At 40.5% G+C, this 24,337-nt stretch overlaps 2 protein-coding genes across 11 annotated transcripts in view; both read left to right on the plus strand.

Moving 5' to 3' along the window:
* LOC107211793 (protein HIRA) overlaps nt 1-1,165 on the plus strand; it is a 32,038-nt gene extending 30,873 nt beyond the window's left edge. For all 7 annotated transcript variants that reach the window (XM_015644268.3, XM_015644269.3, XM_033518093.1 and 4 more), the window contains 2 exons: nt 162-250; nt 751-1,165. In XM_015644268.3, the coding sequence (XP_015499754.1) occupies nt 162-250; nt 751-867 (206 nt within the window). In that variant the 3' untranslated portion in view covers nt 868-1,165. The remainder of the gene's footprint in view (nt 1-161; nt 251-750) is intronic.
* Nucleotides 1,166-3,091: 1,926 nt separating this feature from the next.
* Nucleotides 3,092-24,337, plus strand: part of PPIL2 (peptidylprolyl isomerase like 2) — a 79,651-nt gene continuing 58,405 nt past the window's right edge. For all 4 annotated transcript variants that reach the window (XR_004499523.1, XR_004499524.1, XM_033518096.1 and 1 more), the window contains exons 1-8: nt 3,092-3,208; nt 3,299-3,348; nt 3,766-3,811; nt 4,424-4,486; nt 4,633-4,684; nt 17,798-17,849; nt 20,051-20,142; nt 21,506-21,595. Coding sequence is in view for 2 of the 4 variants with exons in the window: in XM_033518096.1 (XP_033373987.1) it covers nt 3,177-3,208; nt 3,299-3,348; nt 3,766-3,811; nt 4,424-4,486; nt 4,633-4,684; nt 17,798-17,849; nt 20,051-20,142; nt 21,506-21,595 (477 nt within the window). In the remaining 2 variants the exon portion in view is untranslated. The remainder of the gene's footprint in view (nt 3,209-3,298; nt 3,349-3,765; nt 3,812-4,423; nt 4,487-4,632; nt 4,685-17,797; nt 17,850-20,050; nt 20,143-21,505; nt 21,596-24,337) is intronic.

Here is a 24,337-nt window from a genome sequence, read left to right on the forward strand (position 1 = left end):
AAATATAACTTTCCAGAAATCAATGCTTTGGGCTTTATTTTATTCCAGATACTTGTAATTCTTTCCTGAATTTTGTCTGCTACATTGTAGAGTGGTTATACGTAGTGAAATGCAGTGTTTTTAAAATTTTAAATTGTGATTTTATTTCTGACTGTCTCCAGGGTTTGAATATCGTTTGCGAGAATTATGCAAGGATTTACTGGGTCCAGTCCATTACTCAGCTGGAAGTCAGTGGGAATCAACAGTTATGGTAAGTTATGATAATAGTTTAATGAAGAACAAGGAACAGTTTCCCATAAAAATTACAGGGTATTATCCTTTCCATAGTCTGCTCTGATCACTTAAGCAGGCTTTCTCCCATGGCACAGATTTATTCCATGTGAAACCACAGGGAGATTCTTGTTGCCCCAGTGTCAGCTCTGGTGCTGTCTTGAGTATCACACATATGAAGGAAAGTTGTGTGTTCAGCTCTCACATTGTTCAGACAGCAGCTTTGAAAGAGGGACATGCCAAAGACATGTCTTCCCTCAGAGCACAGTCTGGAGTCTGGAACTGCAGAGACTGCTCCAGCTTCATGAGAGTGTAAATGTAAAGACAGCTTTTATTCTGGGAATCATAGAAACAGAGTGAGAACATAGAATACACAGCTCTAGGCAGGAAAAAGGGCATGAATCATAGAAAGCTCTGTGGAACATGCTAAAGATAACAAATAATAAATTCTGAGGATGCTTTTGTGTGTTTTCTGTGCAGGGTTTACGAAAGAGAGAACTATTGAAAGAGCTTCTTCCTGTTATTGGACAGAACCTCCGCTTCCAGAGGCTTTTCACAGAGTATCAAGAGCAGCTGGACATCTTGAGAGACAAGTAGCATGTCCCCAGATTTTCCCTGTGGGACCTGGTCTGAGAGAAACTGCTGAACAGCATTAAGTAGAATCAAAAGAGGAGCGAGAGCCCGGGCAGTGGGGACACTCCTGAAGAAGGGCTGTGCCGCAGAGGTCCCAGCGGATTTCTGGAGATGATGAGTGGAGGAGCTCAACAGTTTCCCCAGTGAAACTTGACCATTGAAGCTGTGACCTCTGTTTCTATGGGAAGTCATGGATATGTACTTCAGGGGGATCCTTTTGGATCTGGATCTCATTTAATATTAAAACTAGCTGAGAACTGTTTGTGCGGTTTCTTGGATGTCCTGTGAAAAGCACAGTACTTCAGAGTACACTGAACAGCATATTTAACCCTGTTTAGGGTTTTTTGCCTGAGGATTTATTGAGGCTCAACACTATATTGAATTAGATGAATGAGCCACGTAAAAAGAAATTTCATAAATATTAAGGTATTATGCAGCCAATAGACTCTTTCCTGTGAATATAATAATAATAAGAGGCTGTTCTAACACATGGACTATTTTTGTACTAGAATTTGCTAACTTGTAATATGGAATTTTATTTGGCCAATAATCAGGCTATCACAACAAAGTCATCTTGTAGGAGTTTAATTACAAAGGCTATGTTTCAAAGTAACTCTACCAAATTAACATGTCATCATCAGGTTTTTAATTTTTCAATGTTTGTAAAAGGCATTTTGGGGGGAGGGGGAGGGATATAATGGGATGGCTCTTTTTGTAAGTACAAAATAAAAGAACATTGCATTGGTTTAAAAAAATAACAAAAAGCAAAAACATGGTCTTGAATTATTACAAAGGGCACAGGCATTTCCAGGAATGCCAACACAGGCTGAATCACAATAATGTGTCTGGAAATAAATAATTCTGTCTGGATGATCTTTCCTCTGAAAGTGTGATCAGACAAGAGCTGGTGCTGTCTGTGGACAGCTACAGCTTTTTTCCCCCAGAGTCCTATCTTGGCCAAGGGGGCAGGGGCTGTGTGGGAATGTTCATCATCTCAGACAGAGCCAAACAGGCTCCCCTCACCACTGACCAGAGTGCCTGCACTGCAGCAAGGAAGAAGATTTCTGCTGTTATGGCCGTGTTACTTGTGGAGTGCTTTTGAAATTCCACTGAAAAAATCAAGTTGTTTTCTTTTCCCAGAGTGTACTTGGTGCTGGGAAAGGGGCAAGGGAAGGTGTTGGTTCTTTGCAAGCCCTGCTCTTTGGGTGTGCCTCAATGCCTTGCTTTGAAATGTTTTTGAGTAAGAGAACTGAAATGATTAAGTGTATTTAAACCCTTGTGAAAGGGCAGTTTCCCTCCTAAACATATAACAAACAATATCCTTCACCCTCAGCCAGGACAAGGTGTAGTTGTGCTGCTGTGGCCAAAGTCTAATAGTGAGAACCACTTGTCATGTTGTAAATAATTCATACACTGTTGCCAATTCAACTACTCGTGGGAACGAGTCTTCTGTTCCTCAGAGGAAAACCATAACAACACATAATCATAGACTTCCAGAAACTGTTTAGTATAAGCCCCTGCAAGCAGAGCAGGTTGTGCTCACCTTGTGCTCACGGATGCAGCCGAGGACCAAGTGATGGGATTAAAACAGGAGCTGAACTTCATCTTCTGGGGAGAAGGGGTGTCTGGCTATCCACTTCCATGGATGTCACTCCAGTGGCTCTTGTAGGCAGCTGCCAGGGTGATGGTTTAACAAGGAAAGGAAAAAGGAGCATGAATAGATTGGAGGTGTTTGATGAGAGAAAGCTCCAGGACAACTGGCTCTTTCCTCCTGCTAAAGTAAAGGGATCTGTACTCTGGCCATCTACTGTTCAGCCTTGTGCTGTTCGTACTAGTCTTGAATGAAGGCCCTTTAATGGGATTTAAAGGTAATTAGCTAAGGGACAGTAAATTCTTTGTCGTTAAGTCTTTGAAGAGACACTGAAATGTTATTTTGTGAGGAGCTGTATCCATATTAAGACACCAAGTAAGTTTTTCTACCCGTTTTTTCCTGGGAGGTTCTGACACGGCCCAACAGAGCAGGAAGACAAAGATTTTAAAATTCCAGGCAAGAAAACATGTTTTAGTGAAGCGGAGCCCTGGGAGGCTGCTCTGAGCTCGCACCAACCTTCTCGAGCCTGAGCATCCCCGGCCTGCCCGGCCGGTTCCCCGCGGCCCCGGAACGCTCCTGCCACCGCCGGTGTTTCCGCAGCGCGGCCGTTCCCCGGCGCACCCGGCGGAAGGCGCGGGCGGGCCTGAGGCGCAGCGCGGGCCGAGCAGGCCGAGCCGCCGCCATGGGCAAGCGGCAGCACCAGAAGGACAAGATGTGAGCGGGGGGCGCGGGGCAAGGCGCGGGAGGGCTGGGCTGTGCGGGGCCGTGTCTGTGCTGTGCCTCAGTGACCCCCCTGTCTCGCAGGTACATCACGTGCGCCGAGTACACGCAGTTCTACGGCGGCAAGAAAGCAGGTAAGGGGGGACGGGCCTTTCCCTCAGACCCCCGGGGCCGCGGTGCTGGACTGCGAGCCCCGGGCTGCGGCCTGAGGCCGGGGTACTGCTCGGAAATGCCGCGTTTCTGGCCAGAGGAGCGTCCCCGCCCTCCGCCGGCTCTGTGCCCACTCGTGGGACAGAGCCTGGGCGTTAATTATTTCATTTAAACTCAGCGCTGTCGGTCTGCAAGAGCTCGGTTTTGATCTTTTTCCGGCATTGTAATTTCAGTTCAGAAATTTTAGTTACAGTTTCGCAAGCTTTAGGTTATTTATCCTTGTCGTCAGTAACTTGCCACCGTTTATGTAGCAATATGCAACTTTCAAATGTTTGTTTGTTACCGAGAATACCATGTACTTACTAAAATCTGTTGCGTGGGTTTTCTTTTTCCATAAACAGACCTTCCACGAACCAATTTTAGACGTTTATCATTTGATCACTGCAGGTAAGACAACAATTTACATTATCATTATGTAATGGCATATTTATTTATCAGGCTGTTGACACTGAAATAAAGCCATATTCTTCTGAAGCAGTTACTTTCATTGACATGTGGCTGCTGTGGCAGCAGTGTGGCAAGAGAAAGTTGAATAAGAACTGAAACAGAGTCTGCATGACCCACGATCAGTGTCTGCAGAGATTGGAGCTGATGGCTAAAAGGATACACACACAAGTGATGAAATAATGCAGAACAATTACTATGTACATCCCAGTCTTTCAAATCTGTGTCATCAGGGCTCAAATCTACTTGTCCCTGCTCAGGATGTGCTTGGTCAGTCATCTTGCTAAGATAGAAATTAAGGTAGATTGAAGACTGTTTCTGCAAATTTTTTTTCAGTTTACTGCTCGAAGTGCAGGAGTGAAGGAGAAGAGTTGGTAGAAGTGGGTTAGAAATCTTTGTAAATTGTGTAGTTCAGGAGGTTGTCTTCCATACCTATGAGCTAACAGCTGCCAGACTTATGGAAGCATCCCTAACAGGGGATGCTGAATATGATTGCCAGTTACATTGTGATTTCCAGCTGGTTTTGCTAACAAGATTGTGTTCTCTTTTTTCTAGTTTGTCACTGCAGCCATTTGAATACCCAGTTTGCACACCAGATGGGACAGTCTTTGACATCCTGTAAGTTCCTGTCTGTACTTAGCTTTATTTTTGTGTTGTTGAACTGGTTACAGCTGTGTAATCATCATTACACAAACCAGTTGTGGCCATGAGCAGAGGTTTCTGATGGTGCTTGTCCTGAATTACTTTATCCATTCTCTTTTCAGGAGCATTGTACCTTGGATAAAGAAATATGGAACCAATCCAATTACGGGAGAAGTAAGTGATGATGGGTGGATTCACATCATGTCTTTGCTTTCTTTATGCTCAGTTTTTTATTTAATGTGTTAAGAGAAACAAAAAAGGCCTTAGTGAAAGCAAAAGAAGTTGATGGGAGTGCAGTTTTGAAGATGCTTGGAAGAAAGGAAAGCGTTATCTCTATTTATTTTTGTAGTCTCATTGTAAATAGGGCAGAGAATTCATTTATATGAACTCCCAGGGTCTCTTGCCTGCCTTCCATTGTGGCAAAATGAACATCTGTACAGATGGAAGTACAAACTGTTGGTAATTCTGGTGCTGCCCAAAAAGCCTGATTGGTCACTGGTAGAAAAGACTCTATTGCTGCCTCATATAAGCAGAATTCTGGTCCCTGCAGGGCAAGGGGTTGGCACCTCTCTCTCTGGGATTAAATTTGCAGCAATATTTCCTAACCCAAAGGATATTTGGAATCATGCCAATTAAGGAGATTAGTAGATGATTTTATGAATGGTAAGTTTACACTACAAAATCTTTTGAGTTATCCTGACAGTATGTATCAGAACACTTCTGTCATGATGGTTCACTGTGAGAGAGAGCTTTTTGGGTTTCTCCCTTCTTTTTCTGCATAAATGATAATTATGAAGAGATTACTTTCTGTAGCAACATCAAGTTGTAAAACAGTGAATAAACATGAAACACAGGAAATATTTCCCTGTTTGAATTATCTTTTTTTCTGATGTGTTAAAGTGCATTGTTTATGAGGGCATGGAGGAAAATTTTAAGCAGAAACTTGCTTGAGCGACTGAGATTTGTCTTTTCCTTCAGTGTGTGCAGTTACTTTTCCAGGCACTGGGTGGCAGCCATTGCCCAGGATTGCCGCTGTTTGATTAAAAATTTTCCCGTCAGACAGAAACAAGGAAAAGCTAAATACAGATGCAACATTCCAAACTCTAAACATGAGCAACCTGTCTGAGACTTTATATCATCCTGCAGGTGTGTTTGTGCAATGGTCAGATGATTCAAGGTCCTTTCTCACATGTGAAGTGGCCAGTGTGCTGTTGAGAAGGGATGAAATTACAGCTATTTCATTTGCTTTCAGCAGCCTCTCACCACCTTGCTGCTCTCTGCATTGGCTGGGAGTTTTGGGGTGTTACCAAATCATTTTTTTTTACTCAGAGCAGCTCATTGCAGACTGTGAGCCATGATGTGGTTTAAAATTGCTTCAAGTAAATGCTAAGCAAGAAGTGTAATGTGCCTGACTGTGTTGTGTAATGGAGAGAAAGGGAGACTGTGCAGAATATACTTGGTGAGCTATAAATGCTTAAATGAAGTCAGGCCTTGAGACCAGTTAGTTTAGCAGACTTGTGCTTCTGTTGTTCTCCAGTGCTCTTCCAGCACTCCTCAGTGTGCATCCCCCCCCTTTTCCTCTGTATCACGGTCTGGGGAGCCCTTTCTTCTTCCTTCTTGTTCTGTGGTGGACTGGTGCTGTACAGCTCCTCCACAGGACCAATGCCTTTCAGATCAACTGGAAGAAAAAGGAGACACTTATTCTCCAGAATAGCCCTGCTGAATCCAGCCCTGTGGAGCTCTAAGCTGAAGAGTGGGGTTGAAAGAAGGATTGTAATTTAGACTTTGTTTCCCAGAGGGATAGCTCAGGTTTTCAGAAGAGGGGGGTGGCACTGGGCATGAATGGAATAGGAGAGCTGGGATAAGGCAGGGTAGGTGGCAGAGGAAGTCAGTGAATTGAGCTTATGCATCTCTGGGCTGTTCTGTCCTGTCCTGTGTGGAATCTGTCACTGTGTGTGCACCCTCTATTCCTTGTACATCTTGTTCTAATGAATCGGTGACTTAGAGAAAATCAGGTCTCTGGATTTATTTAGAAAGGAATTGAGCCAGATTAGCTGTGATGCCATGTTTTGTGCACTAGCTTATGGAGTTACTTTGCACAGGTTGGTGATGAGGCTCTGGAGAATTTTTCCATTTATTTGTCTTGAAGTAAAAAATAGTAATGAAATCCCTTGTGGCTTGCACTTCTCTAATTGTGGTTTGCTACAGGACAGATGCTTTAGAGAAGTCAATAGACTACTTGGAAATGGGGTGTTACTGGTGCACTCTTGGCACTCATTAGTTCTGTCTAGCTGTCTTATTTCTGAAGTGGACCCCTCAGTGGAGAACTAGAGAGCCTTGCAGTCATTAATATATTTATCTTTGCTGTGCTTCAGGGGGTAGGACTGTGCTAGTCTTTTATTAATTGGATGTCTGTGAACTGATCTGCAAGGGACTTCTCTGATTCTTCTGGATCCTAAACTATTGAACTAGCCTTTGTTTTTAAAGAAATGCTGCAATGCAGACCACTGTTGACCTTTGTCTAGAATTTACCATGAGCTAGTTTAAAAAGTAACTTTAGATTTATTTCCCCTCCTATTCAACAATGCATTGTGGTAAAAAATGCTTGTTTTACTGCTACTCCAATAATTCTGGAAGAAGCAGTGCATTTCTCGCAGCTGAACTACATTCTGTCAGTTGGCATTGTCTCACTTTTTTTGTCAGCTTTGTCAGGACACTGCCCTGGCTTATCCTTATGCTAAAATTGCATAAAATAAAGTGGAAAGTGATAGTTAGCTCATTCCTTTTTACTGACAGGAGCACTTTGGCTTCTTGGGCTTGCAGAGAGTTGCAGGCTTGCCAGGACGTTTCATGTAGTGACGTTCTGACAGCCTGACCAGCGTGCCCACACGAGGCAGCCAGCTGGGCTCAGGACACTCATTTCAGGGAGTGAGATTGGCCAGAGCATGTCTGGTTGGTTGGAATCTCAAATATGAACAGATGATAGATCAGCATGCCTTTTGACAGGAATTTCAAGGAAATTTATTTCCTTTGTTGCGTGGATATGTTCTATGTGGGCTGAGCTGTTTTTCTTTCTATGCATTGTAATGTGTCTGATGTCAATACCTATTTTTTCCACTATGGTTCAGTGACATTCTGACTGTGTGTGGGCAGGCCAGATTGTTGTGGCTGTACTTTCAGCCCCTATCAAAGCTCTGTAACCTTGAGCAAGTATCTCTGTTTCCTTGTCTCAGAAGTAGCTACTGTCTTTGTCCCTGGTTCTCCCTTTTCTGTGGGAATTTAATTCTTTTGGGCACTGGAAAGCCAGCTAATTTGATTCAGTCCAGTTAATTTATCCTGGCCTATGAGTCAGGTTAGGAGACCTAGAGATGCTGTGTGGTAGATTTCTGAGACTGAGAGTCACATTTCTGGTCTGAATGAGACAGAACAGAATTTGTATTGTGCTCCATCTCGTGCAAGGTTAGGATCCAGACCTGAAGGCCAGAGAGGGCATTTTCTTAAGTGTCACAAGGTCTTAGCTTCTCACTATGTTAAGAAGGAACTTTTTAATAAATTCTGAAGGTTTTTCACATGTTAGAAGATCCTTTTGCTTGGTCTGCCTCTGAAGATAACCATAAAGAGGAGTCTGGTGCATATGATGAAGTAATAGAAGGCAGAGCCACTGACATGGAAAATGAGAACCAGCTTTGGAGTCAGAAGGCTAAAAATCCCTGACTTTTCCCAGTGAGACATCTGCCTTTTAAAAAGAGAGAGCTGGACACAAAGTTTTGCTCTGTGTACAATATAAATATTTGCTATTTTTCTCCCACATTCTTTAATCCTGTATTTACCAAATAAAGCTGACTTGTGGTAAAATTATGACTAACACAGTCAAATAATTGTGGCAGTACAGGTGCCTGGCTCCTGCAGTAAGCCTGTCTGATCCAGGCTTTGGAGCCCCAGAGATCTTGTACCTGCAATGCCCTGCAGCAATGACAGCCTGCAGTGGACACCTCCTCCCTCCAGCACTTCTCACTAGGAATGTAAACAGTGCCCTTTTTTCAATCATTTGTTTGAAGTAAGGTTGGTAAGATGATGCTTGGTGTAATAATTACAGGCACTTTCAAAACCTTTAACATTTTACCCACAAAAGAAAAAAATTGCAGCTAAATCTGTTATTTCCAAACTTGGAAAATCATTCTTGAATACATTCCTTAAATATATTTATCTTCCAAATGCTGGTGGCTATTGTTATTTCATTTTGTTGTTGAAATCACGATTTCTTTTCAATTTGGTCAAGTAGATTTCAGTGGGTCTCACAGATACCATAGAAATCAGTTGCTGGTTTTGCAGTGAAGCTTGCTGACCTGGTTTAATGACGAGAATATGAAAAAGGTTTACTTCTTTTACTGTTGATTTGTCAATCCCACTTAAAAAATGAACAAACAACCTTACAACACTTATTTTTATGCACTAAAAAAATCTTTGGCTATCTAAGTAAGGGAAATCCTGTCTGAAAATGATGCAGAAATTGGAGCAAAGGTAAAACTTCCTTAAACAGAAATGTGTTTTTATCATGTTTGTATTTTGAAAGCATAGAGATAGAAAACATTGAGAATTGTTTCTTCACCTGGGGAGTGAACATAATGAGAAATAGGGCTAAGGTATTTTTTTTCTACTTTTGCAATATTCTGAATAAAGAAACTGTAGTGTGTGAGCAATGTGGGGAATACCAAGTAGGAACAGGTATTAAAGTACAGTTTAAGTTCCAGCCAGGACTTCATGGTTCACTACAAATTGCTTTCCACCTCTGTCACATAATCAGTGCAGGGTCTCTGCTTCAGGAATGGATTCCTGAAAGTGGGTTGGATGAGCTTCATACATTACTGAGTCAGAGGTGTCAAGATCACAGTCACAGACAAAACTCATCCAACCCTGAGTCAAGTGGAACGAATCTTGGGCCTGAACTGGGAGGAGGACAAGTTCCAATTTCATGTGATCTTTACTGGCTAAATCCACAGTGACAATGACTTTTAACTCAGTTCATATGGTCTGTGAGGTAAATTACTGCAGATTGCTGCTTTAATTATGTTGTTCCAGGTGTGTTTCTAGATAATGAGCAGCAAATAATGGATGTCATTAGACAAAACCCTGTGGTTTGAAGGTGCCCTCTTTCAGGGCAGTGTAGCAGTGTACACTGTCAGGAAAATGCAATAGCCATAGATAATGTTCAGTGGGATGCATTTTCAGAGTGTTTGTTGAGACCTTTCTGTAACCTGGTGGTAATGTTACCTCACGATTCTGATGATGATCTAAAAATGGCACATTGAAGCAGGAGTCAGATTTTCCTTGTGCTTTTTCATCTTTTTGTCTTAAAAAGTTTTCTTCACTTACCGTTTCCAAAGAGACTGTGCTTGATTTGAGCATTTTCATCTTTTATATAAAATACCAGCAGGAAAATGGAGACTTCCACAGGCAGGCTATGTCCACATCAGTTTTCTATATCTAGAGTGCTGGGACTGTCTAATTAAGAGCTAAATAGTTTGACCAGTTTTTTTCTACATAATTTTCATTATGTGGAATTCAGGAATGAGTCATATCCCTCTCACATTGTTTTTTTCCTCAACATCAGAACACAGCACCTTAAATCCAAGTAGTCTGCTGTGTTTTCTCCTTAGGGCTTTGGAAATGAGTGATCATTTAGGTGGATCAGTAACTTCAGGTCTCATTCAGATGTAATATGAGTGATGTATAAATGAGAATTTAAATTTTTCTCTAGAGAACTCCTTTCACGTACATGTCAGAAGAAGTCGGCACATCTTGAGCTTTGAAATTCAAAGTATATGTCTTAATTTGTCTGATGCAACTCAGGTCTTCATATATTGCATAAGTTTAAATGTCAATTGCCCCCTTTTTTCCCCTTTTGTTAAACTTACCATATTTTTGCTATTTATTTGAAGTGAGGTATTTGAGTGATGTATTTGAGTTTATTTGTAAGAAAAGTTTCAGTGTGGCAGGAATACAGTTTTGTTCTGGGTGAGTAATAGCTTATTACAGAGCAGAGAACAAAGCTTACAGAAATAAAGCCGAGGGAAGCTTTGTTGTTGAAAAATGATTCAGACAATTCCATCTTGGTTTTCGTGTGTTGCAGAAAGAGGAGTGAAATGATCAGAAATAGAAAACTGAAAGACTGTCTGAGGTCTTCGGCTCCCTCAGTCTGCTTTGCAAACTGCGTGCTCTGTCTTGAACCAGTGTTTGCTTTCTGCCTGCTATGGCTGCTGAGAGCTTATGCTGTTTTTAAGATGGTTTTTCATCTGATACATATCTTCTGTAAATTTTGGGTTTGACCAGCTTAGTCTCATTTGTATTGGTGCCAAAATTGCGCTTCTCTCTGTTAGTGTTTACTGCTGTGTATTTGGCATGGAGGAATTTAATGCTTTCTTGACATTTTGTTGTTGAGACTTGTATTTTTCTTCTCAGATGTTCTTCATGCCTTTAAGTTCTCCATACCCTACATGGTCACAGTTCTCCTCCACATCTGTTAAATTTTAATATATCTTCTTTGAACAGGGTTAATCTTCATCATTCACAGTAAATGCTGTGTGAATTCCTGATACAGTGGTGGGAGTATTTTCTAATCTATTCCTGAAATACTTTGATAATACTGTGATAGTATTACACATGATAATGTAAAGCAAAGAAAACATTTCAATATATGTTTTGAGACAGGAAGGGTGCTTTGAGAAAACAAGAATTTGCTGCATTTTCTTTTGGTAGACGGGGTCATTTCAGAAGCAGGTACTTATTTATAAGTTAGAGTTAGCCAGGATGAGCAGTAGTTCTTCCTTTTCTCTTTTTTTTTTGTTGTTTCCAGTTGAACATTGCTGCCTGTATTTCTGTGGGCAGCAGCAGCCTTTCAGACACGGATGGTTGCAGCTGTTGTCATTAAGCATCTCTCTCCAGGTGCATTTTTGTCTGGGGCAGCAGGCACAGGCTGCTGCTCAAATGCCCAGAATCCACTTTGAACGAGATGAACTCTTCAATATGCAGCAACTGAGCCGTGTCGTCTTACCTCATTGGCCTCAGAAATTATTAGCTTTTAGTCAACAGTCTAAATGAGTTAATATTTGACTAGTGACCATAAATTTTCAAGGCCCCTGGATAGAAACATATGAGGACATGATTTCTGCCCTGAGGAATGACCAGGAAGTCATGTGTCATCACAAAACAGTCATAAAACACAGGGGCAGTCGAGGGGATGAAAATCCCACTGAGTTGTCTCCTGACAGATAACTCCTTCTTTTGTTGGGTTTTGTGAAAATTTCCCTCTCTCCTTTGTTGCTGACAAACATGGATAACTGGTTCTTTCTTTTCCAGAGTTGTTTGTGTGTTTTACATCAGTGTGCCCAGCACTACTAAGAGTTAGCCTTTATCTGTCCTGAAATGGGGATTTATTTTTCAATTCCCTGTATCTTTGGGAAACAGCGAGTGTGAAGAGGATGAGATTTGCTTCTACTTACTGTTCAAGTGCTTTATCAAAAAAAAGACATTTAAAACCCTCCAGTGTCATGAGTCACTGGCCAAGCTGCTGTTCCTCCTTCACACCTTGCTGACTGTGGTGTGGTGAGCAGTGTTTGATCCAGTAACCCACCTCTGGGCACAGGCAGATAAACATGTCTACCATTATTTCTAATGCATTATGTCCCTTACAGCAAAAAAGTATTTACATCGAGGTTTTACAGACTGAACAGATGGTCTCTTCTTTTCCTTTTCTGTGTTTTGGTGTAAGTGTGCACGTTGGATGGGATTTTGTGACTGTGACACTTGAAAAACTAGCAGCTGTGAAGCGCTCTAGCCTTAAATGAGATGCGGCATGAGGTTTCCCACAGATCTTTACTTGCCTGTTTTTCACTAAATTTGGAGACTAAATTTTTGGTGCTTCTGCAAAGCTTTATTTTCCTTGAACTGTGCTGTATTTGGCAGTGGGTCTCTGGATTGGTAGACTTCTGACTGCATTAAGACTGCAGGTTTGATCTTGCAATGCAGCTATATGTCTTTTTGTCATGGTAATTTCTGTTAATGTGCTCTTTGATAGAGCAGCATTACTGCTGGTATCTGTGAACCATGTGTGTTATCAAGCATATCTTTATGGTTCTCTGGACAAGGCTTTGGTGACCATATGGTGTCAGTTTAATTAACTTGTAAATATGTAAATACAGTGGTCTAGAAGTGTGTAATGAAGGATCTTCTGTGTCCATTTCCATTCTAGCTCAGCAGTACATGAAAACTGCAGTTAAACAGCAGCTTCATCCAAGAATGTGAATTGAGGGTATCTTTTTAGCATTAGGTAGGCAGCTGTGATAAATACTGAACATTTTTGGTTTTGAATTAGACATAGAAATGATACCTTGAATCGTGAGACTGTTCTGGCCTCTTGGCTGCTGCGCCCAAATTTTTCATGGAGTGTTAAACTACATCTAGATGGCCTACCTTGTTAAAATGGTGCTGCTGTTTCCAATTGCAAACCCTAATGTGTAGAGTTGAGAATTTCCAATGCCCTTTATCGTCATTAAATCCATTTACAAAATTTGAAATAAGTAACATTATACATGGAGTTATTTCAGTACTATCCATTGAACTCATGCCCCCATTTTTGGGGGAAGATTTTATAGCAAGGAAAATTGTAAGTGGTCTTCTTAAAATGGGAAGTTGTTTGTAAAGTTATATGTAAGAGGTCTCATTATCAAAGGAACGAAAGAATGTAATGCAAAATTCATCTGCTGTTGCTAAGCTAAGTTTGATACTTGATAGGCAACGCTGCATTTCAATATTAGTATTTGTTCTGGCTTTCTCTTCAGCTTGAGGTAATTCTGTATTTCTTGTTTTGATGGGATAAAAAGTCATCAAATGGCCATGCCAGCTCTGAATTATTTTTGACCTCATGTTATCAGCCAGTTCAGATGTGACACATTAATTTTTCCCTGTGTAGTGCATTGGTCTTGGCTGGACCCCAGGCACTACTGAAGCCCCTCTCTCACTGTCCTCCAAAACTGGAGAGGGGAGAAGAAATGTCACTGGGGTTCATGGGTTGAGATATGGGCCAGGAGACATTTTCTTCTTAGGTATGTTATCCCAGATGCCTTACCACCATTTCTGATTGTCCCAGCCTTGGCCAGCAGCATGTCTATCCTAGAGCTGGCTGGACACAGCAGAAGCTTCCAGCAGCTTCTCACAGAAGCCACCCCTGTAGCCCCCCACTACCAAAACCTGGCCACACAACCCCAATACCAGCTTCTCTGGATTTCTGTGTGTTCCTGACAGAAGCCATTCAGTTTGTCCAATCAGGGGGTCCAATCCTCAAGTGCTGAACATTTGAACACTTACTCAGTTGCTGTTGGTAGGGTGGGAAAGTCTGTCTTTACTAAACACAGCTCTTGCCGCATGTCACCAGCTCTGCCTGTGTGTGGGTAGAGAATCAGTGGAGCCCTTTTTGATTGCTTTTCAGGCTGGTGCATATCCAACAGGGTCAGAGCCTTATTAACAAGAAGAATGTGCAGCCACAGACCAAAGAGATTCAGCGAGTGTAACTAATTGATGCGTGGGGATTGTAGGTCATATCTGCATGAGACGCCCAGCGATGACAGAGAATGATTTAATTCGAAACAATCGGCGTGTTCCATCCGCGAGCTGCCACAGTGCCCCACTAACCTCCGTGGCGTCATCACCTCTGCCTGGGTATCAATAAAGGATGCTGCCCTTCGGGATCCCGCAGGAGCCAGCGCTGTCAGCTGACAGATGAGAGCGTGGGGCGGTGGGGCTGCTCACTGCCGCAGGAAAGTAGGTCATGGCCAAAAGTAGCCTTGGCTGCCTTTGTGGAAGTGTGCCTGTGAGAAAGGAGTCAGCTGAGAAAAGAGCTCGCACGGTTTTGCATTTGTTTTTTTTAGCCCTTCCTTGCTGCGGAGCAGCTGGCACTATGTGCCATGAAATGCGTCTGCTTTCCAGTATTTCTGCATAAAATATTTTTAGAAAGGAATATGCGGCTCTTATTTCTGCTCAAGGGAAGTGGCAGATGTCTGTGGCCTTTTCATTGTCATTAGGAATTTAGAATTTAATTAGATCAAGTGTTTTTAATAAACACTTCTTTTTCCTCTTGCATTCTTAACTGGAGCGTGGCTGAAACTGGATGGTGGGTCACAGAAACTCAGGTTGAAAACAGCTTTGAACTTGAGCTGTGTATGCAATATTTGTTCTCTCTTAAGCATTATTAATAATGAAAGATACATGAAAACAAGTACTTTAACTCATTTTAGGATTCATTCACTCCTGCTGTCTCTTCCCGTGAAAATCAGCGCCTGTTTGTGGCATAACGGTCATTTCCATGGCAACAAACTGTGTGATAGTGCTTGGAAAGCTTTGACTTTTGATGGAGAATAAATAAAAGGAGATTCAACCACATGCAAGATAATCCATTTCCATGTGAAATTAAGAACTTGAGAGGAAAAAAATTATATTACACAGTTTGCCTATATTGTGTCCTTTTACGGTTTCCTGGGTAATGTGTAGATATTTCAAAACCAAACCTCCTGGAAGTCCTGCTTGTGGACTCCCTCCTCTGTGGCTGCTCTGTGTGCAGCTGCCAGATCCTGTAGCCTGGTCTTGGGCACTGGGAAATCCTTTGTAGCACATCATCATCTGGTTTTGCTGTTCTGAGGCTCCAAAGATTTCCTTTGACAAAACACTAAATCCCCCTCTTGCCTTGCCATGCAAGCCGAAGCTCAAAGCTGCTCCAAAGGGCATGACTTGACATATCAAGGTCACTTCTTCAAGAGAGGCCTAATAGAAGGCCAGCCTGTGGCAATAAAGGTTTGTAATATTCATACAGCACTTCATTACAGAGTTCTCACTCCAGGCAGTAGTTCAACTCCTGTGTGATAATAACTGGCTTTTTATTTACTATTGACATAAGACTGTATAAGTGCTGGTCTCTGTTGGGAGCAGATCCAGCACCAGCAGCTGATGCACCATGAGTAACTGAGGCTGAAAAATAACCTTTTTCTATATTATGGAAAGATATGACCTGAAATACCATACAATTTCCCTGAGCGTGGAGTGAGAGTCCGAGGACTTGGCAGCACTTCTAACAATATATCATAGGTTGACAGATGAAACAGTCCACTGCAGCTTTTTAGCACTTTGCTACCTTTAATGTTTTCACAGCAGTTTAGTCTGTCTTTTCTGTGAAACTTCTGTCAAGGTATAAACCTGAATCTTCAGTCATACTAAACTGTTTCTTATGGAACTGTTTCCATTTTTCTTTAAAGATGCTCAAATGTTTTGGGCATAGCTCAGGTCTACCAGGAGGATAATTTAAGGACCTTTATTGAAATTATCAATGTTTCCAGTGCTTGTATTTCTAAAGAAGCTTTTTCTGAAACATAATTTTTGGGCTGTTGCACAACATGTGCACAGATGGCTGTTTTGTGTTAATAGTTGTTTAGGTTGAACAGATCTGTCCAGGATCAGATGTTCATTTTGGCAACTCTGTAGTTCCCCTACTACTTCTTTGATAAATTTGTTCTTGTAAGAAGATAAATAAATAAATAAAGCTCTGCATTCACTTAGTCATTTCAGAGGCTGCCATTGCCTTTGCTGTCCTTCTTTGTGCCCCAGCAGTGGATAGATACCTGGAGTGTTTTGGTTGGGGTTTTTTGAGAATCCTTAAGGAAATGCAGCAGTGCTGGTCTTCTGTCACATAACTAAACAGAACCAAACCTGCTCTCTTTTTTCCCTTCCCGTCTTATTCCTGCTAGCTCTCATTGCTCTTCCTGCTAATAAATTGGAGAGATGGTTACCTTTCTGTCAGCAAATGAACCTGCCAGTTGGTTGAGAGCAATCTGAGAAACGCCTTCCTATAAACGAATGAGTCCAGCTGTCGTAACATGTACTCTGTAAACCAGGAATATGAATTTTGATTAGGCACAGAAAGCCCACTAACTTAGTTTCACACTTCTCTTTATTGCTCTTTGCCATGACTGAAGTAGCAGTGTTGGCAGGGGGCTGGCAGATCTCCACTCAAAGCTGTTTATAAAGATACAAAGATATATCTGGGTTATAAAAACCTTCCTAATCTCTTCAGGTGTGTGTTTTGAGAAAAGAACCAATTGTTTCTTTTAAGAGGCCTGTTCTCTGTGTGCTTTTAAGGATCCATTTGGCAGTGAAACTGTCTCTGACTGCTGATACAATCAAAGGCTTTGTTTTTTTGAATTTAAGATCCTGACTCAGCCTTACAGCTTGTTGGGCTGGACTTTGTTTCCAGCTGGGTGCCACAGTCAAGCACTACCTGAGCATCCCAGTGGGCTGTGCTGGTGAGGTCACCCAGATTGTGATGTGTCCTGTCTTGCCAGCGATGCACCCAAATCACGTACTGACCCCATGGAATGACACTGAAGGCTCACTGTTATTTTGGGTGTGTTTGCAGCTTCCATGTCTTAGGCAAGGCTGCAGGACAAGAGCAGCCTGATTATCCAGAAATGTTTGACAGCTTGACAGCTCTTCTCTTCCCATGTCAGAAAACCCTTCTAGAGACAGGACAGCAGAAGAATGCCATAGACATGTTTCTGATGAAGCGTGGGAGAGCAGGAGTAGTTTAGTTTGCAATGTCTTCTCTAGAGCTAGAAAACATTATCCCAACCTCAGCTGTCATCTCAGGTTTCCTGTGCAGTGGAATTGTTACCTGGGGATTATGTGGCTGAAAATCCCTCCTGGGACTCCCTTCATGACCCCAAGTGCCTCTCCAGAGAACTTGTGCCTCTGTTTATTTTTGCTGGCTGTCATGTGAGCTCTGCAGCACATTTCCTGAGTAAAAGGAAAATTACAGTTATTTCAGAAAAGGCTTTGAGCTTGATTGCCAAAATGGTTTGCTGGCTTTATGACTTTCATCAGATGTCCCTGCTGAATTGCCCTTTCTGATCAGCAGCAATGATCTTTGCCTCTTAGCTTTTCATGCAAACTCTGCTTTCAGTCTGTGCTAAGAGTTGTGCAACTCCTCGAGCTGATTCCCCATGGTTAGCACTGCACTGTGTCAAATACAGCCCTGTAAACAAACGTATCCCAGTTCTCAGGCTCCCTGAGCCTTGTTTTTGTGGGCTGTGACTTGAATTCCCAGGGTTCTGATGATTCACACAACTTGCAATATATTATTAATAAATTATGTACTATTAAAGTCCTAATAGTGATGTTACAGTTTCCTATTATTTCAGTGGTTACATTCTGTTGCGATTAATCTTTTTAATGCTTTATTTTCTTTAGAAACTAGATGCCAAATCACTTATAAAGCTGAATTTTGCTAAAAACAGTGAAGGTAAGTGCAGTCATTTTTTCTGTGGTGGTGTTTTGTTTTGTTTTTCCTTAATGAGTGCTTTAATAAATTCTGGTTTGTCTTGCTCATGGTGAACTTAAGTAGTTTGTGTTCTCTATCATGATTTTTTTCAGTTGAATAATTGCTTATTGTGACTGATATGTTTACCTTCAAAGTTCCATTTCTGTTTTTCTTTACACTGGGGAGCTGTAAATTATTCAGTAATTTCACTTTACTATAGCTGCTACTGCACTAAGGTACTGTTTACTTTAAGGAAAGAATCAGAAAAAGTGAAATTTCTGTAATGTTATCTTATTTCCAGCTTGCCTATGGCAATATTTGCTGTTCACTTGGTTTTGAGCAGCTTTTTGTTTATAAAAGGGATTAGACTTAAATGAACACGTGGGATTTTATGAATAGAAACCCACAAGACAGCTGCCTTGAGTTTTATTTCTGCAAGATACAAAATCAGCCTCCTAAGAGAGCATGGTAGAAACAAAAGAGAAGAATGGAGATGAATTCATCTTCTACAAAGCAGATAATGATTTCTTTGAAATAAAAATGGGTAAGATTAGGTGGAAATAAAATTCTGGAGTGTCTGTCTCCTTATCTTACCAAAATCTGTGGATTACAAGTTCTTTTCTGTAGCTGATGGATTTCTTCTGCACTTTGTGTTCCATCTGTCTCAAGAGCAGGGTGTTAAAAATTGATCAACAGTCACGTGGCCAAGGCTTTTGAAAGATGCCATAACATTGTGCTTTCCTTAAAGAAGTCCAGCTCATAATGTTGGGGTGGAATGACAACAGCCATATAGTCTTAGAAGCCTTTTCCTTAAAAAGATGCATTCTGTGTCATTAACCAATCAAGGGAAAATGCAACAAAAGACAAAAATTAAATGTTGCATCTCTGTCAGTGAACTTTTCTCTAAATCATAATGTGCAATATTTGCTACATATATAGCATCTTCTCTGTTCACACAGAAATATGATATAAAAGGTCTTTGGGCATTGCCATTTCTCACATTTAGTGATCACTTATGAGTTGGGTACCTTCTATTCAGGTCAACATGTGTGTGCCCTCAGCAGTTTTGCTTTTCCTATGACTGAGAATATGGTGACTTGTTCTTTTTTATGAAACTGGAACAAGGCCTCGCATTTTACCAGTGTGTTTCTGTATCCATCAGTTGGGCCATACCCTGATGCCCCTTGCAAAAATCCTTTTCTAAACTTCTTGAGTCTCAGTGCCTTGTGGCAATGTCTTTCTTTCAGCCCTGGTGCCATTAACAAAAGTGTCCTCAGCTTTGACTTGTGTGGGGCGGCAGAGCTGCCTCTGGTGGCACAGTGAGCGCTCAGTCTCTGCAGGTGTTTGCCTCCCCTGGCCCTGCAGGTGCTGTGAGCAGCCTGTCCTGGGCTCCCTGCTGGTTTTGATTTTCAAATGGTAATTAGAAAAAAAAGAACTAAATAGGCCCAACTTATTTCAAAACTCTCACCCAAACCCCCAGGTCTAGCAAACTGATCAAGTATTAATAACCTTCTTCTAATTACTTTCTGCTTAGATTATCCAGACATTTTTCTTTTTCCTCCTACCTTGCCTCCCATCAGTTTGCTTGCTGTTGACTTGCTTAATATTTATGCTGACCCTCCTGGGAAAATTCACAGCTTGATTAGAGCAGAAGCTGGGTTCCTTATTGAGTAACATGTTCAGATTTAATGGCATTCTGCTTGCCACATTTGAATACAAAATGCTCCCCTCTGCTTAAAGCACAACAGCTGTTGTGAACTTTTCTGTAGGCTATGAGCTCAACTTTTATTCCTGGGAGCAAGAGTGATACAGAGCAGTGGACATGTTACAAGGTACAGGATCATGTTATCAATAGACCTTTGGTTAAAACAGTAGCAATTGTATTGTGATATTTCATAAATATCAAGCAAGTTGGACAGAGTTCTGTGTTAGGGAACTGAAGGCAATAGATTTCAAAACTGCATTTTCCTTGCTTGTTTTCTAGCTCTCTTAACTGTTACTTTTTCTAGCACTTTTTCTGTCCCTGGAGAATCAAAATGTTACTAAAAAGCCATTAGATACACACTGAAGTTACACTTTATATTAAAAATTAATCTGAATACCATCCACAGAGATCAGAGAAATTAGCTATTTCAAAACAGTTACAGGTCTTCATGTGAAATTTAAACTCTTCCCTCTATCAGGCAAGTACCACTGTCCAGTGCTGTTTACTGTATTCACGAATAATTCCCATATTGTGGCCATCAAGACTACTGGAAATGTGTTTGCCTATGAGGTAGGTTCTCTGTTGTGTTTCATTATTCATTATACCTGATGCATTTCAGTCAAAATCACAAAATGTTTTAGAAAGACAAGTAAATTTTATTCTTGTTTTACAGCCAGGGAAGTTAAAGGATGGGAGATGAATTGACTTCACAAATTGTTGTCCAACTTTAGCCTTCAAAATAGGAACAACTTTAGAATATTAATTAAATAATATTTCTAAAACCTTTCCTTATGTTAACCTGCATGTATCGAATCTTGTGTTTCAAAATGAGTAGCTTGTATATGCTTCTCAGTTGTATTAATAGACAAATTTTCTGTTATCTTCTTTCTGATACAGTGTCATCACAAAAACACAAATTGCCTCATTTCTGTTCATATCAGTGAATAAAAAAGAGCATTTTAGCTGGAGCTAGGGGAATAGGAGAAAGAATGCCTTAATGGACACTTCAACTGCATTTGTAATTGTTTTCATTAGTGAACATTTATGTAAACTCTAGTGGAATTTCAGTCGTGACTTCTTTGCAGTCCTTACTGTAAAATCAAGGTTCATTTATTTCTTCAGTAGCAAATAAATCCTTCAGTTCATGAATCAATATCCAGTGTTGTGCAAAGTCTGAACACTGGAACATCTGCTTTTTGAATTCTGAGGGGGCATTCAGATACTGAGGGAGGAACAGGCTGAAACCATTGCAGTCAAGGTAAAGGATGGACTCATCATGGTTTTGAAAACTTGCTTTGATGTAGTAAAGCTGTCTTCACCTGTGAGAGCAGTCTAGATTAGGTTAAAATAGAAAGTATTTTCTGTTCTTTCTGCAAGCAGGATGCTTTGGCTGCTAGGGTTAACAGGCAAGGATGAGTTCAGGTCTTTGTTAAACCCTGGTCATTACTGCAGAACTCTTGCTCTGTTTGCTGCAATTTACAATACTGGGCTTCCTGAATGGGCTGTGCCAAGTGGGTTTGTGCCCTGTGTGGTACCACATGAAGTGATAGCAGTTTATTACATATTACAAGCAACATCAAATCTGTAAGATAGATAAGCAAGAATTTATTTTTTTATAATTTTGGCAGTACTTTTATGATTAATTTGGTTTGAATAATAAACATAACTATGTAAGGGAGACTGCAAGGTTCCTCTTAAAAAAACAAGCCAACAAACCACACAAAACTGTCAAGTCTTGTAAAGATGAGAGACAAAAGCTTCTCAGTTGTTAAAGCCCACAATGAAAACATTGCAGCTGCTAGCTAAGAATGAGGGTAGAATTGTTTTCTTTATCATTTGTACTTTAAGATTTCATTGATACCACATATTTATTTGTAATATCTACACATGAGAATCTGATTTTTGATATCTGTGTTTTTTGCCTGGCTGTTAGGCAGTTGAGCAGCTGAACATAAAACCAAAGAGCTACAAGGATCTCCTGACAGATGAGCCCTTCACTCGCCAAGACATCGTCACGCTGCAGGTGAACTTTTCTCTCTGTTACACCTTATACCATGCAAGGTTCTGTTTTGCAGAGGATGAAATGCTGCTGTGTACACTGTCCTAGCAGCAAACTAAAGAAACTGAACAGAGAAATTTCACTGTATTTTCTTTGTTATCCAGATGAGCCATGAAGACTCCACATGACACAATCTGCATTAGCAGTAACATGGTCTGTGGTATTAAAAGAAACAATGCTTAGAATGTAAAGTATTTAAACTTTTAGGAACTTGACATGTTACATTAAGACTGAAGTGGATTGTCCATCTTACTCTTCCAAAGATGTATAAAGGAGTCAAAGGCTCAGAAAAGTGTTTTTTATGAAATGTTTCTCTAAATGCGTAGAGTAAGGCAGCAAACCAGAGGACTTTCTCTAATTGTTTGTTTGGAATGTTTTGCTTCTTAATAGAAAAACCAATGTTGGTTCTTTGCTGAGTTTAAGACGATTAAAACCTAAATTAAAAGCATTGTGAATTTACAGTGTAAAAGATAGTTATTTACAGATGAAGTTTAGTATCAGAAGATCTAAAACTTCTGTTTAAAAGTAGGTACTTTTAAGCTTGCATGATTTCAAAACAAGGGAAAAAAGATTTATAGATCATTATTATTGAAATCATGAGTTAGTATGCATCTCATGAACACTTAATTGCCACTAGCCAAGACCAATACAGTCTAATTCAAATGGAAAAATATTTTTCATTTGTGTCTAAATTGAAATAAATTGTAGCCCTTCTTCCCTACTCCCCAGTGCTTAACATGTTTTTAAATATTTTTCCTCTGTTCCTTTGGGCTTGTTGGTGTTCAAGATAATGCAACAAAGTAAAATGTTTTTATTCCAATGGATGCAAAAAATACAGCCTTTTTTGTGATTGAAAGCTCCCAACAGAGTGTTATTTCTGTAACTGCATAGTTGCTAATGGATTTGGAAAAGTAAAAAAAGACAAGTGTCTAAAAATGTGTCAGTGTACCCGTGTGGAAAACCAAGTTATTTTGAACAAACAATTGAAATGTGCAGTTACTAAAAAATATTTTGGTATGTTTTGTAGGGTTGGAATTGAATGTATGTATAAAGAGTTTGTTCCCATTACTTGCCTAGCTTTGGTTTTTCACAGCTGCTCTAGTCCTCTAAATCTCAAAGTGCAACATCTAAACATTTAGTTGTTCCCTATGTGAGTTTTTATCAGTATTTTTCATCTTCATGCTTGCCATGTTGGGTTTCTGTCTTGCTTGGAGGAATATGTCTAATATGAAACTAAGTAGATTCTGATAGTTGTGCAGTCCAAGGTCACGGTCACACATTGCCTGCACCTCTCCCACCTCCATTTAGGGTGGTGTTCATAATGTGTGAATAGATTTGATCCTCTTCAGTGAACAGTTCATTGTGGATTGGTGTTAACTTCTGCAGTGTACAGTCTTGTGCTACACTCTTCTTAAATAAGTTCAGAAATAGCAAAGACACCCCCATCTTGGGATTGGACTGCAAGAGATTTGACCATGTGAATACTGTTGACCAGATAAAGTTTGACCTTTTGCCACATCAGCTTTTAAATGTTTCTTTCAGAATTATTTTTAACAGTCTAAAATAGCTTTGGGCTGTTGAAGGAGAAGAGCCATTTACTGCACTGCACAACACCCACTGCAAACTTGCACGTAGAACTCGATTTCTCCTATTCAAATTCTGCCCTACCCTGACTTGCTTTGTTGAGGCCAAGATTCAACCTGAAGTGGCATGACAAGCCTGAGTATTAGAATTGCTTAAGTAGATGTGGTAGAGAAATATGTTGTTATTTTCTCACAGTGTTTTCTTCATATAAATTACTGAAAGACAGACTGATGTCTCCTCTACAAGCTCTCTTGTTGACAACACTGCAGGCAGCGTGGTGGCTTCAGGCTTCACACTGCCAAGCTCCACCACCTGTGGCTCTGTTTCTTAGCCAGAGTTCATGACTGCAATCTGTTGTGTTTCAGAGCTCTACCCCAATTCCTCCTTCTCTTAAAAACCTTTCAGTTCTGTGTTGAAATTTATCACTTTGTTGTTTTCTCATTCCCCCATGTAAATTGAGTGCTGTGGTATCCAAGAGAGCTGGAATTGAGACTGAGTTGGTATCACTGACCCTGCTGTTTGGCAAAAAAGTTGATCTTAAGGAAGTTGCTATAAAAGATATTATTTGCTTTGCAAATAGCAGCTGAATAAGACTGTCTGCAATAGCTATGTTTAGCAATAGAAATTAGCATTTCCAGAGGCTGACTCTGAATGTCCTATGAAACAGATGGGGTACCTGAGTTTGGTAGTGAAATACAACATGGTAAGTGGAAAGTATTAATGGTGTATGTTTATCGATTATTTGTATGATCACATTTTTCCTTCTTGATATGTAAAGGACAATCCTACATCTGCTTGGATTTTACCAGAGCAGCAATTGACCTCAAACTTGGCTTCTCTCTCCTAATATATATAATTAAAAACAAAACAAGAAATATACGCTCTTTTCAGAGGAGGCAGAATTGCATAATATGCTTTTCCTGTTCTTGGTGCTAAACATTATTCAAACACGAGTCATAATCCACCCTGTTATCTTTTCTGCTAAGCACCATCTCATCTGGTTGCTTTGAATTTAGTAACAGTTATTTATGTGATATTTACTTGTTAAAAAGGACAACTTTTTTTAAATTTGAAACTAAAAAAAGCAGAATCACAGTTTTAGTTGTTAAGAATATTGTCTTA

Source organism: Parus major, chromosome 15 (genome assembly GCF_001522545.3).
Source record: "Parus major isolate Abel chromosome 15, Parus_major1.1, whole genome shotgun sequence".
In the NCBI taxonomy this organism is placed as follows: Eukaryota; Metazoa; Chordata; class Aves; order Passeriformes; family Paridae; genus Parus; species Parus major.